Genomic DNA, 19447 nt, shown 5'->3' on the forward strand with positions numbered 1-19447 from the left:
TTGCCCAAGGTTCCTCGCCCCTCCAAGAAGCTAGAGGTGAGGGAGAGACACCCTTTCCCCTGCAGTCAGTATGAGTCCCCGTGACTCTCCAAAGATCTCCGGCATAGATATTTGTTCCACAGATGTGGGGGCAGAAGTGGGTCCTGCAGTGGCCCTTCAAGGTCAGGGAGGCCTTTGCTCACTGTAAAAGATTATAGCAGATGATATCAGATGAGGGGTCAAAATGGGAGCTAGTTGCTCCATGCAGTATTTTGTTTATCCCAGTGTGCTGTGATTTGTGTATCAGCACCGGAAGGCAACTTTCCCCGTGACCCATGATCATGCTCCTAAGAGATTCGCCCTAGTGAGTTGAAAATATTTGCACAAAAACCCCACACACGGGTCTGTGAGATGGAGTTCACATGACTGGCATGTGGGAGGTCTTGAGTTCAACTCCATGGCTAGAAGTGGCCCAGCAGTCTAGAGCCCTGCAGTGGCATGGCCCATTCGCAAGTATTTATATTTATAAAGGGGCCCGGAGAGATAGCACAGCGGTGTTTGCCTTGCAAGCAGCCGATCCAGGACCAAAGGTGGTTGGTTCGAATCCCGGTGTCCCATATGGTCCCCCGTGCCTGCCAGGAGCTATTTCTGAGCAGACAGCCAGGAGGAACCCCTGAGCACCGCTGGGTGTGGCCCAAAAACAAAAAAACAAAAAACAAACAAACAAACAAAAAAACCCCAAGTATTTATAAAGACTTTTGTCCTAATTGCCAAAGCTTTGGGACTTCTCAAGCTGCCGTATAGGAGATGAATGGACAAATACAAAGACTTAGTCAGGTAATGAAATTTAATTCAGACCCAAAGAAATAAGCCATGAGGAAAAAGACATAGAACATCTAGAGCACTTGCCTGCCTCTCCTCTCTTGAGATGGCCCATTTCCATACTTGAGGGACATTTCTCCACTAGGGCAAATGACTGCACATCTCTTCTTGAGCTGTGTACTTTGCCTTTGTTAGGGAAGGGAGTTTGGGTCACACCCGGCCACACTCAGTTGTTACTCCTGGCTCTGTGCTCAGAAATCTCTCCTGGCAGTCTCGGGGGACCATATCGGATGCCGGGAATCAAACTGGGGTCCATCTGGGGTAGGCCTTGTGCAAGGCAAATGCCCTACCGCTGTGCTTGTGCTATCGCTCTGGCCCCTGTACTTTGCCTTTTGAAGCCCATGTTTTCTTGAGCATGTATCTTTCTCTCCTTACCTCCATTTATTTCCCAAATACATTTGTTCTTTAAAAAAGAAAGAAAGAAAAAAAAAAAAAAGCCAGGGCCTGCAGTGCATGTTTGTAAGCAAGAAGCCAACTAAAAAACATCCAGTGCAGTTCCAGCCGTGACCTCCAAAAAGGCTATGTGGGGCTGATGAAGAAAAAAAAAAAGGCAGTTAGCAGTTGAGGGTATGAGTCAGTGGAGCACAGCGTCCTAAGGCTGTGAAACTTTTGACTAAAACCTAGCTTCAAGTGTCCATCACCACCCTGTCTAAGTCACTGAGGGTGTGGGGATCAAGGCAAATTGGGTCCTAGTGAAAGATTTCTCAACATACAATGAATGACCCAGAATGAAATCAGATTCATCGTGGATCGGTGTTGCTGGCGGCACTCAGCCAGGCTGCATTTCTCTGGCAAAGGAGTCCAGAGGAGCGTGAGAAGACCAGCTCTGAAAGGACGGTGGGTGCACCGCATATTTGCCGTGTCCTGACTGTGCCACACCAAGAGCGCCCCCTGATGGAAGCCTTGGGCTTATGCTCTTGAGAATGCATCATTGATGCAACAGACTGGTCAGTTGACCATAAGGGACACTGGAGGGAGCAGAGGGGAACTCTCAGTGGTTTCTTGTTTTTCTGTAAACCTAAGTTGTTTTGTTTTGTGTTACACTTGGCAGTGCTCAGGGATCACTTGTGACAGGGGCTCTGAGAACCATATTTGGTGTCAGGGATTGAAGCAGATTCAAAGCAACCCTATACTTTTTTTTTTTTTTTTTTTGTGGTTTTTGGGTCACACCCGGCAGTGCTCAGGGGTTATTCCTGGCTCCAGGCTCAGAAATTGCTCCTGGCAGGCACGGGGGACCATATGGGATGCCGGGATTCGAACCGATGACCTCCTGCATGAAAGGCAAACGCTTTACCCCCATGCTATCTCTCCGGCCCCATATATACTCTTAACCCTTAGTGTTTTGTTGGGGGTGGGGGGGGCACAACCCCTGGTGCTCAGGGCTTACTCCTAGCTCTGCACTCAGGGATCACTCTTTTGGTTTTGGGGGCCACATCCAGCAATGCTCAGGGGTTACTCCTGCCTCTGCACTCAGAAATCGTTCCTGGCTCAGGGGACAGTATGGGATGCCGGGGACTGAACCCGTGTCCGTCCTGGAGCAGCCACATGCAAAGCAAATGCCTTACCACTGTGCTACCATTCCATCAGGGATCACTATTTGCAGCCTTGGAGAACCCTAAGTTGTGCTGGAAAATTGAACGTGGGTCAGATGCACGCAAGACCAACCCCTATCTGCTGTACTCTGGGCCCTAAACTTTTCCTTTTTTAATTAGAAATACTTTAAATATAGGGGGAAAAAAAACTGTTCAGGCTTGGTTCTTGGAGCATGCTAAGTGGATAGTATTATTCCCTCCACATATCCACCCTCATGACACCAGCTACATTTGTAGTACCCCCACCAGTTGCTGCTGACAGCCCAACCCCACTTCAGAAGCCTTCCTAGACCAGCCTGAAACTGGGACCTCCCAACCTCAGAGTTGGGGTTCCCTGAGTCACCCCATCAATGGACCCTAACATAATATCCCCACCCAGATCTGTCCCAGGAGCAGGTTAAGGGTGGGAGTTGAGCACCATCTGAGAACCCCTCTTGAAGAATATGGAGCCAGCTTTAGACTAGTCTGAACACCCCTGCAAACTGACTCCTGTTAGCCGAGAACCTTCGACACCAGTGTCCCATTCAGGAAATGTCTATATTTATCAGACTTTTCATTTATCATCTTCCAGTAATTATTTTTATAGCTTGTTACTAACACAAAAAGTCCAAAACTTTAAACAGGGGAGGGCCGACAGATTGTAGAGCTCAAGGCACTTGCTTTGCATATGGTGGTGCCCAAGCAAGGCCAACAGTGATCTCTGAGCAGAGCCAGGATTAAGCCCTGGCAAGCACTGTTGTGGCCTCAAAGCCAAATAAAATAAATGGATTCCCTGGGAGTCCTGAGAGAGGTCAATGTGTAGAGAACAGGTTCTGCAGTGAGGGGCTCTTATCAGTTCCAAGAACTATAGGATATTATCAGTGATTTTTAAAATGTTCCCGCTTACCATTTCATGTTGACAGATACTTAGAAAACCTTAAAAAAACGTTTAAAAATGATAGAATCAAAGGTTCCTATACTAGTTAGTGAAAATGATGCAAGGGAGAAATAGGAAAGCTCAAGGGGTGGGCTTGAATCACTTTCACAAAACCATAGCAGCTTCTCTCAATCTGTAAAACATGCTTTCCAAGTGCACTTAGGCATACGGAGGCATGCACGTATGATCACTTTTCTGTCCTGGCAGCTGTATGTACACATCAAGGCAAACATGTGACTTATCACCAGGACAAGAAATGAAAATGCTAAATCCCATAAATGTGTCTTAGCAGCTCCCCAAAATAGCACATTTTCTTCAACTTGAATTGAGCTCATTTGCAGAAACATAAGTGAGCTCCCAAAGAAATGTTTTCAGGATGTTGGTAGGCAAACTCAGGAAGTACACATGGCTTTAATTAAGCCACTGTCTACGCCATTCCCAGTCTTCAGAATTTTATGAGATGGTACCATTTCCTTCACTGGAACACCAGGAAACAAAGACTTAAAAGATGAAACTAATGTGAATCTAAAGGGTTTTTAAATATAGAGTCGAACATCCTGAATCATCATACTTGGATGATGTCCTGAACAAAATAATCCTACATCAACTTTTTAAAACCTGTTGAATATAGGACTCTAATCTTCCTTTTACTGAGCTAACCTGCCTAGGTCATAGTATCTCAGATGGTCTGGGAATTAGGGTATTATATATTGTAGTATCCAATTTAAGAGACCAAGAGGTCAGATTGGGCCAAGGTTGATCTGTCCACACAAAAACCTTCCCTGGCACACCTGCCTCTAAGGGGTCCCCCTAGGCCATGGCCCTCTGTTCCTCAGCAAGGAGATGGAAGGGTTGGAATCAATCACAGGTTGAACTGGATTCTTGTTGTTGGACCAGGGAGACCTTGCTACTGTTTGATTCCTTTGTGGCTCCTCTTCTGTCTTTAAGAAATCAATCAGGAGCACTGGAGGGAGAATAAACACTACTCAACAAACTTCAAAGGAACTGCTTTCTTGCAGGATGGCTCTAATCACTATGAAAGTGGGCTAAGTCAACAGTGCCACAAGGGTTACTTTTTCAGAATACAAACTGATAAAAAAAAGGGGGGGGGATAAACAATGTATAATCCCTACATAAGGAGTTATTTGTAGTATAGTTTTCTTTTGGGGGGATTGGGGTCAACACCCGGCGGTGCTCAGGGGACCATATGGGATACCAGGATTACCATTGGTCCTGGGTCTGCCACTGCAAGTTAAATGCCCTACCGCTGCATTATCTCTCTGGCCCTAATTTTGTTCCTTAAGAGAATAAAAGGGAGGGGGCGGTGAGGTGGCACTAGAGGTAAGGTGCCTGCCTTGCAAGCGCTAGCCAAGGAAGGACAGCAGTTCGATCCCCCGGCGTCCCATATGGTCCCCCCCCCAAGCCAGGGGCAATTTCTGAGTGCTTAGCCAGGAGTAACCCCTGAGCCAACGGGTGTGGCCGAAAAACCAAAAAAAAAAAAAAAACCAAAAACCCACAAAACCACTGAGCCACATCCCTGGCCCACAGGGATATATATAAATATAAATCTAGCGAGTCAATTCTCTCACCAATACAGATGAAACAACAGGATCTTCCATGACAAAGGTGAAGCTAAGATACAGGTTGACACCCCAAAACTTGAATGGCTTAATAGAGGTAAACTATTTTTATATTTTGGCCACACCCAATGGTGCTCAGGAGACAGTGCTGGGATTGCTACTACAGAACCAAGGACTTAACCTGGTCATCTTACTCAAAAAAAGCAGCACTCACTGTTTTGCTCTCTTCCTGATGAGCCTGCCAGGTAAACATTATATCTAGATCTTACTATAGGTTCTAGGAAACAATACCAAAGATGTGATTTCATTTGGTGAGGGGCTGGAGATAGCACAGTAATAGGGTGTTTGCCTTGCATGCCGCTGACCTAGGACGAACCTGGGTTTGATTCCTGAGCAATGAGCCAGGAATAACTCCTGAGCACCGCTGAGTGTGGCCCCAAAACAGACTAACAAAAAAACCCCCACAAAACAACCACCTTGGTGAAGTACCCACTTAAGAAGGAAATAGTCCATTTCACGCCGCGAAATGCAAAATAACTAAGTATTCTCAGTATTAGAGGGAACTTATATCATCAAAATGTTAGTGGTGTTAGAGTCCATGTGATTAAAAGTATTTTGTCCAAGTAAATATGCATCGACAATCTGAATTATAATAAGAGGGGTATTTTATCTAGAGAAAAACACAAGACCAGGTTTATTTCATACAATGTTATTCACACATTTCATTTTCTAATTTATACATAATATACAAAGAAATGAACACATTATTTCATATGAACCAATAGCCAGGACTTAAGACAAAATGGTCCAGAAACAATCCATACCAAAAGGAAATGCTTGAGAAAAGCCTAAGTGGTTCTACCTAATTAAACTTTATTTTAAAATGTAATTTTCAGATTTTACCAAAACTGCATGCCAGCTTACTAAAAAGTGGAACACTCAGTAAATGGGTACCAAAAATATCAGACCATAAATTTTCCATAATAGGCCCCAAAGTACTGTGACCACAGGACTAACTCTGGGAGCACTTGGGACCATCAGGATCCCAAGAAGAAGGTTCAGTTTCCCAACATACTATTTCCTAGGACTTTCTAAATTCGCAGAAAAATTTGCCTGTGCCAACAGAGGATTAAAAATAAAGGAAAACTAGAAATTAAAATTGTGCAAGTGCGAGAAAATCACTACACCCATCTTCAACAAGGATAGCTTTGATCCTGAAGCCATGAGTGGATGGATACTCAGAACTGAAGTTGCAAATGGGACCAGCCAGTGAGACTGGTAAACAAAGGTCAGGAGGGAAGAGAGCACCCCTGTGATGGGGGCATGCTGATGAAGCTGGGTGACTCTGAGATGGGACAATGGTTGAATTTTAATAGCCTCAACATGAAATGTTGGATTAGAAATGTAGAATAATGCAACATCAAACATGAGAAACTATGCCTGGCACCCCAAACCTCATGCCTTTATTTTTTAGATTCATGATATGAAGAGCTAAGTGATTTAATAAAAATAAAAACAAACCCTTCCTATTTAATATTGCCCCTAAAAGACAGAAGACTGCTTTTCTTCTGCAGATCTCTAATTAAAAAAAAAAATCCTTTACATATTCAATTAAGAGATAGCATGGTTCATTTTAGTCTTCAGCACTAAACGTAAGTGGGTCAACATAAATGTTTTATACAAAATACTGACTTCAACAAAATACAAAGCACTTTCTTTATCTTTCAGAAACTGAATATACAAAGCAAGTTTTTTTTTTCCAAAATATCTTCATAGGCAAAGGATTAAAAACGATTTTAATTATACACATATGGTCACAATTTTGCCTTAAAAAGATTGTTGGGAAATGTACATAAGGCCGCTTGTAAATGTACATCATGTTACTGTTATAATGTCTTATGTCCAGAAGAAAATGTTATCATACAGATTTGATCTTACTTGGGAGTAGGCTATTCAAAAATACAGTACTCTTCTGTACAAAAAAAAAAGTCAGATCACTATTAAGATGGAAAAAGCATTGGCCTCCATGGTGAAGTATCTTAGTCCAATACTTTCTATTATGCACAATACCCTGACTTCTTGAAAGCGATCCAAATCCTAGCATGTCCATATTAACAGAGTCAACTATGTTATAAAACAAAATGTTTCTCACAATAATAAAAAGAAAGCTGGTTCATACTTCTGAAACGATATAAAGATAAAAAATTTTAAAAAATCACTCTCGATTTGGAGAAATAAATTTACATTATACAACACTATATAGCAGGTCAAAGAGGGCAGGGATGTAAATGTACACTAAAATGCAATTGTTTTCCAAAGAGATAAAACAGATTCCATTTACAGCATGAAGGTTTACAAATGTACACCTGTACAACCAAGGAAAGCGTCACTACTAAATTAGCAAGGCTTTTATAATAAACATTGAAACAAGATTTGCTTTCAAAGTGTAAACTTACATCTATTACTACACACACACTGCATATATTTATAGGAAGCAAAAAAAGCTATCTGAATATGTAATCATGCTTAAATGTTGAGCTAACAAATTCACTTTCAGTGGCCCCTTTTCACCTGTTTCCTACTTTCTGAACCTATTATAAAAAAAGTAAAATAAAGCTCAACACTTCCTCAACATGTCCACGTAATTCTATAAGCAAAATACGAATATCCACTCTTTCCCATTGCAAATCAATCAGAAATGTTAAAAATGGGACTTCACTTTCATTTAGTGTACATAACTGGATGAAAATGTCACCATGATATTTTTTCCTATCTCTTACAACAATTACATATGTAAGTATATACAATGCTTCTGTACATTGCCAGATGTGAGAGGGCATTCAATATAAATCAAACTTTAAGTCCACTTCTTTTCCAATCATTTCATTCTTTTCTTGCTGAGATTTTGCTTGCATGATAATTGGTGAATTACCAAAGGACAACTAAACTTTCTTTTAAAATACTAATAATATTTATGCAGTTGATTGTTAATTTGTTATAAAAATTTCACACAAAGGAAAAAAAATAGGGACTATTTCTATATACATCTCTATAAACCTGTTGTGCTATGGGGTCCACAGACCTACCAGACCGCAAGCCAGTTTATTAAAAGAATACTGTACTTTTTCCTTTAAAAACTATTTTTGTGACTTTACAAGGTAAAAATTTACAAAATATGTGACAGCTTTTTGATACAGTTACATCATATACAGGCATTCTGTGCTTTGCCAGCAATTCAATCTGATAGGTCTCCACTCAGGGTTGAATATAATTTATAATCCATACTCCCACCCCCCAAATATACACAAGAACCTTAAAAAATTTACAAATGGATGAATAAAGTCAATAAATAGTTTTGCTTTAAAAAAAATGTGAAGATTCATAGTTGAGTTGTGTTTTGATAATTCACACCAAAAAAAAATCATTTCACGTGGTCAAATCATCTTCTTACAGCATTCCATTTGGTGGCCCTCCAATAGGTCCTAGATCTGGGCTATTTTTCAGGTAATATTTTTCCAACTTGGCCAGTATATGCTTCCCATATGTGTATTTGCGCAAAGTAGTAATGTGAGGTCGGATCTGGAAAATAAATATCGTTTAATAATTTTCAGTTTCTCATTTCTTAAAAAATACATTTCGGTGACTTACAAGAGTAACAGCAATCTAGTTGTATAAACAGTTCTGATGGACTCAATCCAAAGCTTGCTGGAGAGCATCACTAGTGAGTCATAAAATTCTTTTTTGGGGGGGAGGGGGGTGGGAGGTGCTGTATATACTTCATGCACCCTTGGGTCCTGAGCCTATCTATCTCCTGGTATCTAAATGTTATGGTTTAAAAAAATTTTTTTAAGTAAATCACTACAAGATGAAGATTTTTTATAAGTTGCTGATGTCTGAGTTTGGTCACGCAATGTTCCAACACTCATCTCTTTACCAGTGAGTGTTCATTTCCCGCCACCAATTTCCCCAGTTATCCTCTCTTCTTCCCATGCTCACCTGACTTTATAGCAAATTCATTCTTTCTTTTCTTTTCCTTCCTTCCTTCCTTCCTTCCTTCCTTCCTTCCTTCCTTCCTTCCTTCCTTCCTTTCTCTCACTCTCTCTTATCCTTCCTACCTTCCTTCCTTCCTTCCTTCCTTCCTTCCTTCCTTCCTTCCAACACTCATCTCTTTACCAGTGAGTGTTCATTTCCCGCCACCAATTTCCCCAGTTATCCTCTCTTCTTCCCATGCTCACCTGACTTTATAGCAAATTCATTCTTTCTTTTCTTTTCCTTCCTTCCTTCCTTCCTTCCTTCCTTCCTTCCTTCCTTCCTTCCTTCCTTTCTTTTTCTTTCTTTCTCTCTCTCTCTCTTTTCCTTCCTTCCTTCCTTCCTTCCTTCCTTCCTTCCTTCCTTCCTTCCTTCCTTCCTTCCTTCCCTCTCTCACCTGCCTGCATGGTGGTATGCAATACTGTTATTGAAGGGGCATCATGCATATCACTATTTTCTTTCAATTCCAAGTTCCTGTCCAGTGATAATCTCCAATTATTACAGTCATAGTGGTCTATTCTATGCCCTAACTGCACCTCCCACCCTTCATTTTTTTTTCTTTTTTTTTGGTTTTTGGGTCACACCCAGCAGTGCTCAGGGGTTATTCCTGGCTCCAGGCTCAGAAATTGCTCCTGGCAAGCATGGGGGACCATATGGGACGCCGGGATTCGAACCGATGACCTCCTGTATGAAAGGCAAACGCCTTACCTCCATGCTATCTCTCCGGCCCCCCACCCTTCATTTCTATTGTCTTTGGGTACTGTTCTCATTATACATTTTAAATATATCCCACATATGTGTGAAATGTTGTGGTCTTATCAGATCATTTTTTTCTCTACAAGCATTTAAAAGTTATAATTTGTAAAATAATACACTTTAAATATACAGCTTAACACTAGTGATTATATAAAAACATGTACAAGGCTGAAGAGATAGTTCACAAGGCTAGAGTATGCTTTATATGTCGTAGTCCAAGAGTCAATCTCTGGTACAAATGGCACAATGTGCCCCACCCCGCACTTTCAGGGGTTAACCCGAGAAAGGAGAAATGAAATGTTGTGTTACCCTCTGCCACCTCAGAATGTCAGCTAAGATCCTTTACAGACAGAATAACAACACATTTGCAATTTGAGGGGGTTATGAAAAGTCCAAATAAAGCCAGAAGAAAACACAAGTATTGAATAATTTCATTCATGTGTACAATATAAAGATGACAGACAAAATAAGTCTAAAGCCATGGACAAGGAAAACAGACTACATGAAAGGGAAGTATAGAAAAAGGGGGTAAAAAATGACAGGAAAAGAGAACTTTGTTCATTTGTACAATGGAAAAATATTGTGTACTTTTCCCTCTTCTTACATCAATTTAGAAAATTATTAAGTGCAAATATTCAAATATTTCTTCAATGTCATTACTCTTTGAGGGAGCACACCTAGGGTTGCTTCAGGAAACTATGCTATGAATCAACTCTTGGCCTCCTGCATGCAAACTATGTGCTCAGCCAGTTGTGAACGAACTTTCTGACCGTCCAGTGGTCTCTTAATAGTTTCCCTAAGAAAATGATTTCTTACGAGATCATCGGATTCTAGGAAGAAAAAACAACTTCAAAGAAGTTATTACTATAAGAAAAAAAATTTTCTTTTCTTTGTGTGTGGTTTTTTTGGGTCACACCGGCAGTGCTCAGGGGTTATTCCTGGCTCCAGGCAGGCACGGGGGACCATATGGGGCGCCGGGATTCGAACCGATGACCTCCTGCATGAAAGGCAAATGCCTTACCTCCATGCTATCTCTCCGGCCCCCAAGAAAAAAATTTTCTAAGAAAAAATACTTGGGGCATGGAGGTAAGGTGTTTGCTTTTCATGCAGAAGGATGGTGGTTCAAATCTCGGCATCCCCTATGGTCCCCCGTGCCTGCCAGGGGCGATTTCTGAGCATAGAGCCAGGAGTAACCCCTGAGCGCTCGGGTGTGACCCAGTGTAGTGGGAAAATGTAATGGGGCCTTAAATTAAGTGTTCACATTATATATTACGGCAAGTCAAACACACCTAAGGGAGAAAACAACGATCAAAGTGATCTGACTGAGTTAATATAAGAAAACACTGTACCAACCCTGTCTCCCCAACTGCCTTCACTTTTTTCCTTCAGCAATAATGTGAGAAAAGTAAAATCTAGGAAGTCAAGTACATAAAATAAAAGGTCTATATGTTGTATTACCTTGTGCATGATTATCTTTCTCTGAGCAGGTTCAGCCATATCAATCATCTTCTGAACTACATAATTGGCATATTGGTCCTTCATCATGGTGTATAAGGCACTGTGAGGACCATCATTCTGGCAGCAAACTTCATCTATCAGTAATGCTCTCTCAGCACGGGAAGCATGAGTAACACATTTTTCTACTACATTGCTAAAAAGTAAAGTATATACACAAAAATTATTTTTATATATTTTTCTATCAAGATCCCCAAACCTTTGGGGAAAATGACAAACTTAATAAACTCGCAAGAAGACATAAATAAACTTAAGAGAGCATACTCATAACTGACTTTTTAAAATTGGGAAGTGGGGAGTCCAGGAATTAAAAGCGATGGCTTCATACATGCAAGATATTCTTCATACACGGTAAGATATCCCTATCTTTTACACTTATAAAATAGTAACTGTAGCAATAGCATAGATGCCTTGCCACAAGGCCAACCTGGATTTGATCCCCAACACCCACCCGGTCACCTGTGCTCTGCTAGGAGTCACCCAAGTGCAGAACAATAAGCAACTCCTGAGTATCACTAGGTGTGGCCTAAAGAAAACAATAAAATTATTTATAAAAAAAATGTCACGTGAAAACCTGTACTTGAGTCTCGTAGATTAGTCGTTAGTTAGTGCCTTAAAATTAACATATACACCCACTTATAAAATAAATTTAGACCACCAATTAGGTCCAACAAATGAAAACATGCACTATGCAAATTTGTCAAAATTAAATAATAAAAGCAAAACTTAATATATACGCTTTTTACCTTTACTCAAAAAACATGATATCCTATATGCATTTCTGATGGAAAGACAAGAGTTCAAAAACTAGACCCACTGGCATACCTGGCAAATTTGTGTTGACTCAGGGCTAAGACTTTCCCTCTGATTTCAGAAACAATTTTGCTTTTGTCTTCAGGTCGACCATGTTCCAGGACATGCTGAATGACATAATTGCCATACTGATCCTAAGTGTAGATAGTTAAAATTAGTCACTAGAATGGTTCTTTAAAAAGGTGTTCATCATTTAACTGAAAATCTAGTAGTAGATTAGTGTTGTCTTTCTGAAGTGTTAACAAAGAAACAAATCAGAAGAATTACATTCAGAGGTATTTAAACATTTGAGACTAAAAGAGTTTATACCTGTACCAACTGTTCTGTATGTTGATGGAGTTCTTCCAGGATAGGCAATGTCTGTTCTGCAGTGCAATGCTCCAGGATGCGCTGGATTACTCTGCAGCCATAAGGATGGGTTGAAAGCACAAATACCTGAAAACAATTGGTAGAATAAAATGTCATTCTCCCCCCTGACATTTCTTCCCAAGTTGCATGAGGCTTGAAGATTTTTGTTTGTTTGCCATATCCTATCAATGCTCAGGGCTTACTCCTGACATGGGAAAATCCTAGCATAAATAAATTGGGGGACCATAGGTGGTGGCGAGGACCAAGTTCTGGTCAGCTGCATGGAGGACAAGTTTTCTTACCAGTGTTCTATCTCTCTAGCTCAGAGGCAGATAGGTTTTGAATGAGGTGCTGAATTATTTATAATAGAAGAATTTGAATATGACCAAACTAGTCAAGAATAAAAGGTAGGGTGGTTACATTTAGTAGTCAAGAATTGACAAAAGAAATCTAACTAGAAGATGGAGACATGTAAAAATGTAGAGGGGCCTGAGAGATAGTTTAAGGGGTTAAGGATCTTGCTTGACTTGCATACTACAGTTCTCATCACCACGCTGCAGAGTGTGACTCCTGCACAGAGAACCACCAGCAGCCTAGGAGCAACACCCAGTGTGGCCCAAACCCCTCCCTATGGGGGCAGTGCGTGTGAGAGGAGAGCAAAGTGCTCAAGTGTACATTATGATTAGAGGTTATTAGTTACTAATTATTATTTTGTCTTTTATTATACTTAGGAAGGCTCAATTAATTTCTCCTCCCTATTCTCAGGAAGTTTGCAAAACATTTTTCTAATAGTAGATATTTTTACTTCTGCCTCCAGGTAATTTTTACTTCTGCCTAATGTAATGAAACTCATTATGTTTTTAAACATTGAAAAATTAGTCTACTCTGTGAAAGAAGCAGAAATAGGCATTTACTATTCTGCCTACCTTTGTATAAAAGCACTGATGTAAGCTTGTGACTTATGAAAAATAATAAAAGAAAGTCACGTGGGTCTGAAGCAACAGCACAGTAGAGAGGGCACTGCCTTGTATGGGCTGATCCAGGTTCGATCCCCGGAATCCCATATGGTCCCGATTCTGCCAGGAGTAATTTTTGCGTACAAAACTAGGAGTAACTACACCCTCTGAGCACCGCTGGGAGTAGCCTAACCCCCATCCCCAGAAAGTCATGTTAACTTAGCACAAGAAGAAAGCATTCTCACCTGGCCTTTAAAAGCATCAATGATGAACTGCAGTGACTGTGGCTGAACACATTCAATACATTTTTGTACAACATGGTTTCCATTCTGATCTTTCACACATTTGAGTACATGACCATCTAGCTCCTTTACCATTTCACTCTGTAAGCAATGACATACAATTACAGCAAGCAACCCAAAAGGAATGAAAATGCTGATGAGAACTGTAGGCAATTAAAAAAATACAAATCAAAGTTTTACTGTGACCAGTATAACTAGCATAAGCAATTGAGGTAAGAATCACTAAAAATTTGTGTTGGGTTATAAGAATATTTGTTGATGTTGCTTAGTGATGCTAAATTTATTTCAACTGTCTCACCACGAAAATCTTCCACTCTTCTTTCTCAGCTGACAATGAACATCATTCAGAATGTCACAATTTCTCTAATGGCCGCATGCATTTTTCAAATATGAAAGGGAGGAAAATTAGTCCTTACAGGCAGATTTTTTATGTTAAATACCATGACTTTTCTCAACTTTAAAAAAAAATTAGACACTTTTATTCTTCTCATTAAGGGCCTGGTGGGCATTTAAGAGACAGACTCGCCTTGAGCCTTTGTGAAGCCCTGTGTTCAATCCTGGAAAAAAGCACATAAACACCTTGTCTCAACATAACTTTTCATTATGATTTAGAGACTAAGGTTTTTTTTGTTTGTTTTTGGGCCACACCCGGCGGTGTTCAGGGGTTACTCCTGGCTCTGTGCTCAGAAATCGCTTCTGGCAAGGCTCGAGGGATCCTTTGGGATGTCGAAAATCAAACCCGGCCTGTGCAAGACAAATGCTCTACCGTGTGCTATCTCTCCGACCCTGGTGACTAAATTGAGGTGTAACAGATATAGGAATATCTTACAATTCTTTCATTACTACAACCAAGATTCACAAGGACTACTAGGTATGGTCCCTAAAACTATGTAAAATACAATTTATCACTAAGTCTAAAGCCATATTCTGATAAAACTGTGGTTATCTTTATCTTTGGGTAAAATTACAAAATATACTAAAAAATCTAAGATATTACCATTACTCATAAAATGATTAATCTAAGATTTATTTCTAATGTTCTATTTTAGATATGAAATATCCTTATACTCTTCATAGAATTTACAGCAACTTCAAATTTATTACAGACAGGTTCTAAATTGCAAAGTAATGCTTACTGTTTCTGAACAAACAATGAGCTGTTACTGGGCTGGAAGTACAACTCAATTCCTTTTTTTGGGGGGTGGACACATCCAGCAGTGCTTAGGGGGTTACTCCTGGCTCTACACTCAGAAATCACTCCTGGGGGCCGGAGAGATAGCATGGAGGTAAGGTGTTTGCCTTGCGTGCAGAAGGACAGTGGTTCGAACCACGGCATCCCATACGGTCCCCCCAAGCCTGCCAGGAGTGATTTCTGAGTGTAGAGCCAGAAGTAACTCCTGAGCACTGCTGGGTGTGACCCAAAACCAAAAATAAAAAAATAAAAAAAAAAAAAGAAATCACTCCTGGCAGGCTCAGGGGACCATATGGGATGCCGGGATTTAAATCATCATTCTTCTGCATGCAAGGCAAACCCCTTACCTCCATGCTCTCTCTCTGGCCCCTCAACTTCAATTCTTAACACTGCCTGGACTCCTTCCCTAACGCTGCATTCCCAACCATCCTTGAAAGGAACCTGAATAACCTAACAGCGGCAGCATTTAGCTCTACTAGCTCTACTTTAAAATTCAGATGTGCAGGGCCAAGGCCAAGTACAGTGGGTGGAGTGCTTTCCTGCAAGTGATAACTCACCCAGGTTTGATCCTGGGCAACCCAAATGGTTCTGGGCCCAAGCACCGTCAGAAATGATCACGGACTATTGCTGAATGTGGCCCCAAAACAAGACAAAAAAATAAACAAAAAACCCCCAGATTTTTCTCTGAAAAAACAATGCTATCTTTCCAAAGATTTCCAAAGTTGTAGTTAGTGCATACCCATAACCATTCACATATATCATGGAGGGTGAGGTGTGTGTGTTGTGCGTGCTCCCTAGTGAAGTTCCTCAGTATAGTAGTACTTATGATACTGGAAAGTAATCTTTGAGAGTCATGTATGCAAGACATACACTACATCCCTTTGAACACTTTTCCCAGCCCTACATTTGCTTTTATTTGGGAAAGGGGTCACCCGGCAGTGCTCAGGGGACCATATGAAATGCCGGGTTTCGAACCACCTTCCTTCTGCGTGCAAGGCAAACGCCCTATCTCCACGCTGTCTCTCTGGTCCCTACATTTGCTTTTATTCTAGATTTGCTTCAATATGTATAGGTTGAGAGTTACAACAGATCTAATTTACTAATATGTTAACTCAGTCATACAAAAAACACTCCCTACTTGGGCTTATAGTAAAAGTCAATGTAATTTTATCCAAAATTTATACCAAACAGTGTTGTTTCACATTTTAAAAATCCTTATTCCTCATGCTTAATATTCTTGTCTATGTCAAGTAAAACAATATTTTCTTCGTCAGTTACTCCTTCAAAATTCAATGAATGTGACTGGAATTATAAAATCATTTCAAAATTCAAATATTTAATACTGGGACCTGTGTGATAGTGCAGTGGTACAGTGTTTGCCTTGCACACGGGTGACCCAGGACGGATCTCAGTTCAATCCATGGAGTCCCAAATAGACCCCCAAGCCAGGAGCAATTTCTGAGCACATAGCCAGAAGTAACCCCTGAGCATCACCAGGTGTGGCCCCAAAACCAAAAACAAACAAAATCAAATATTAATACTTTTCTAGTTCAGAGCATGCCATATTTACCAAGTAATTTAATGTTCCCTTTTCTCTTACCACCCCCCCTTTTGAAAATTTTAGGCTATACCTGGTGGTGCTTGGGGAACAGGCACTGTGGCCCTCTTTTTCTCATTTAAAGAACCAACCATAAATCCAAGGAGGTTGGAGGTTTTTAAGTCTATTAAGATAGTTAAGATAAAAATAGTAACTTTAGGGCCCGGAGAGTTAGCACAGTGGTGTTTGCCTTGCAAACAGCAGATCCAGGACCAAAGGTGGTTGGTTCAAATCCCGGTGTCCCATATGGTCCCCCGTGCCTGCCAGGAGCTATTTCTGAGCAGACAGCCAGGAGTAACCCCTGAGCACCACCGGGTGTGGCCCAAAAACCAAAAACCAAAAAAAAAAAAAAAAAAAAAAAAAGTAACTTTAATGATATATTTTAACAGCATTTGGAATGCAATTCATTTTCATTTTCTGATTTTTACGTGATAAAATTTATACTACTTAGTATTGGGATCGTAACATGCATACATACAGAATCATACAACAGAAAATAAAATAAGCAATAGCAAATACCACCTATTATTAGCAATTCACTCTGCTCACCACACAAAAGGCAATCAAATAAATGCTAAGGGCTACGCAGCTGATCCAGGTTCAATCCCCCGCATCCCATAGAATTCTGCAAACCCACCAGGAGCGATACCCGAGCACAGAGCTAGATGTAATCCCAGCACTGCCAAGTGTGGCCCCCCAAACCAAAAAAAAAAAAAAAAAAAAAAGGATGTTAAGGAGAAAGAACTCAGTAACTAACTGCTGTATAGCTTTTAATAACATACTATTTGAGGCATTAAAAAAACCACAGCAGTATGTGGAAACAATTTACTCCAAGGTTACTAAAAAATAGAGTAAGATACAAAAAATTCGTCTTAACTTACAATTACCTGCTGGTCAGATGAAATAGACTCTAATGCTTTCTGAATGACACGGCAGCCATACATCTGCAAGGCTAAGGGTAGTACATGACCACGAATACGAGTAGCCAAGGCTAATTTTTGATCCAAACTCCCAAACTAATAGAAAAGAAAAGGTTATTAGTAAAAATTCTTATTACTCACTAAGAACTCGTTTGCAATCTATTCAAATCTTAAAACACCACATGCAGAAGAAATTACTGAGGTAAAAATTAAAATACTCAGATGCTTAAAATCATTACTATACTTTTTAAAAAAGCCTCATTATCTAAAATTTCCTTAATTAACACGTTTTTATTCATGCCAAACTAGAAAACCAAACTCCAAAAAAAAAAAAAGAAAGAAAAAACCCCTCACAAACCAAACTGCATCCTCAATATAATAAACTTATGAGTCATGTATTTAAACCTTATGCTCATTTGTACTGATATAACTTTGAAAGAAATTCATTAAGTTTAGTTATAATACAGGTGTTCAATTATAAACTAAGTTAAGATGAATTTATAAAACACACACAACAAATCCAAGTAAAGGCTATGTTATTAATTTCTTCCTGAAGACTCAATCTCAATGCTTTATATTCTAAGGTCCTAAAAAAGATTAACATTAATCTCATTTAGTTTAAGCCTAGAGAACAATCATAGAACACAGCAATACCACTTTTGGCATTTACTCCCAAACACAAAGTCATTAATTTGAAAGGATCTAAGCATACATACGATGGCTGTGACATTAGTACAACAGCCAAGATACGGAGACAAACCAAACGCCCAACTACGGGTGAGTGGAATAAGAAGTTGTATACAGGGGGATGGAGCGCTAGTACAGCGTGCGTGTGTATGTGTGTGTTTGTGTGCTTGCTTGCTTGCATGGGGCCTAGGGTCCAATCCCAAACAGAGCTTGCAAAGCCCTGCAAAGCCCTGCACATAGCCAGCTCTAAACTTTCTTCCTCCAGCTTCTAGGTAAAGTTTAAACTACTCTCGTCTCTAATTCACACAAATGGAATCCTATGACTGTAAAAGTTTCTGGCTTTTTCATTCATGCTGTAGCATGTATCAGATCAGAACTTCATTCGCTCTTGTGGATGAGTAAAAATGCTATGCACAGACCACATTTTGATTTCCATTCACTTACTGGACACTTGCGTTATTTGTCTTTTTGCTTATTATGAACAATGCTAAAATTTACAATGGGGCTCTAAGGCTACTCCTGGCCTAGCATCTTTCAAACCCAGGATTTCTGCATGTGGAATAATAGAGTTCAGTCCATAGAAAAGCCTTTCCTATCCTTAAACCTGTTTTTAATTGTTTGGTCTAACTACCTGCTGGGCTGTATAAACTTCAGTTTTCAGAGAAACTGCCAAATGTACTTCACAGTGATTATACTTTACGTTCCCTATATAACAACAGAAAGCGTGTCCATTTTTTTCGCATCTCTAACAGCATTCATAATTTTCTTTCCTTTTCTGTTTTTGCTCCTGGTCTATGCCTGATAATGCTAAGAAGTTCATGCAGTGCCAGATTTTAAACATGGACTTCTCATGTGCAATGCATGCACACAGCCCATTTAATTCTCTCTTTCCAGCCTTCAACATTTGTGGCTTTCATTTCCTTGTTATAGTGGAATCTATGGTTCGGATTTGCATATCCCTAATGAGAAAGAATATTGTTATCATATCCTCAAATACTTTCTAACTAATTTTAGATGCAAAATTATCAACCCTTAGAGCTTTTTAAAGCATCAAGCAGAGTTGAATGGATACAAAACAAACCATGAAAGCTTGCTTACCTCAAAAAACTTCTGTATGACGTAGTTGCCAAAAACATCTGTCATTAATTGGTAGGCTGCTTGTAGAATTTCATTAAATACCATCTGCCGCTCAGCTGGAGTAGCTCTCTCTAGCTTTTGTTGTATGAATCTACGTGGGAAAAATTTTTAAACATTAAAACAAAACAAAAAAAAAACCTAAGGCTCCTGAAATATCTGTCTCTGACTTGAGTATTTACACACCCTCAGTCCCACATATGGACATGAAAAAAATCATTTCCAAAAATATTTTGTAATACTTCTACT

General features: G+C 40.0%; 1 protein-coding gene across 9 annotated transcripts in view; it reads right to left on the minus strand.

Annotated features, from left to right (window-relative positions):
* Window positions 1–5613: 5613 nt before the first annotated feature.
* PUM2 (pumilio RNA binding family member 2) overlaps window positions 5614–19447 on the minus strand; it is an 81527-nt gene continuing 67693 nt past the window's right edge. For 5 of the 9 annotated variants that reach the window (XM_049784813.1, XM_049784815.1, XM_049784819.1 and 2 more), the window contains 7 exons: window positions 19163–19292; window positions 17339–17473; window positions 13612–13749; window positions 12372–12497; window positions 12075–12196; window positions 11193–11385; window positions 5614–8528 (listed from right to left, as the gene is read on the minus strand). In XM_049784813.1, the coding sequence (XP_049640770.1) occupies window positions 8397–8528; window positions 11193–11385; window positions 12075–12196; window positions 12372–12497; window positions 13612–13749; window positions 17339–17473; window positions 19163–19292 (976 nt within the window). In that variant the 3' untranslated portion in view covers window positions 5614–8396. The remainder of the gene's footprint in view (window positions 8529–11192; window positions 11386–12074; window positions 12197–12371; window positions 12498–13611; window positions 13750–17338; window positions 17474–19162; window positions 19293–19447) is intronic. The other 4 variants (XM_049784820.1, XM_049784817.1, XM_049784814.1 and 1 more) reach the window with 1 other exon arrangement.

The sequence above is a fragment of the Suncus etruscus genome, chromosome 12, assembly GCF_024139225.1.
Source record: "Suncus etruscus isolate mSunEtr1 chromosome 12, mSunEtr1.pri.cur, whole genome shotgun sequence".
Lineage (NCBI taxonomy): Eukaryota > Metazoa > Chordata > Mammalia > Eulipotyphla > Soricidae > Suncus > Suncus etruscus.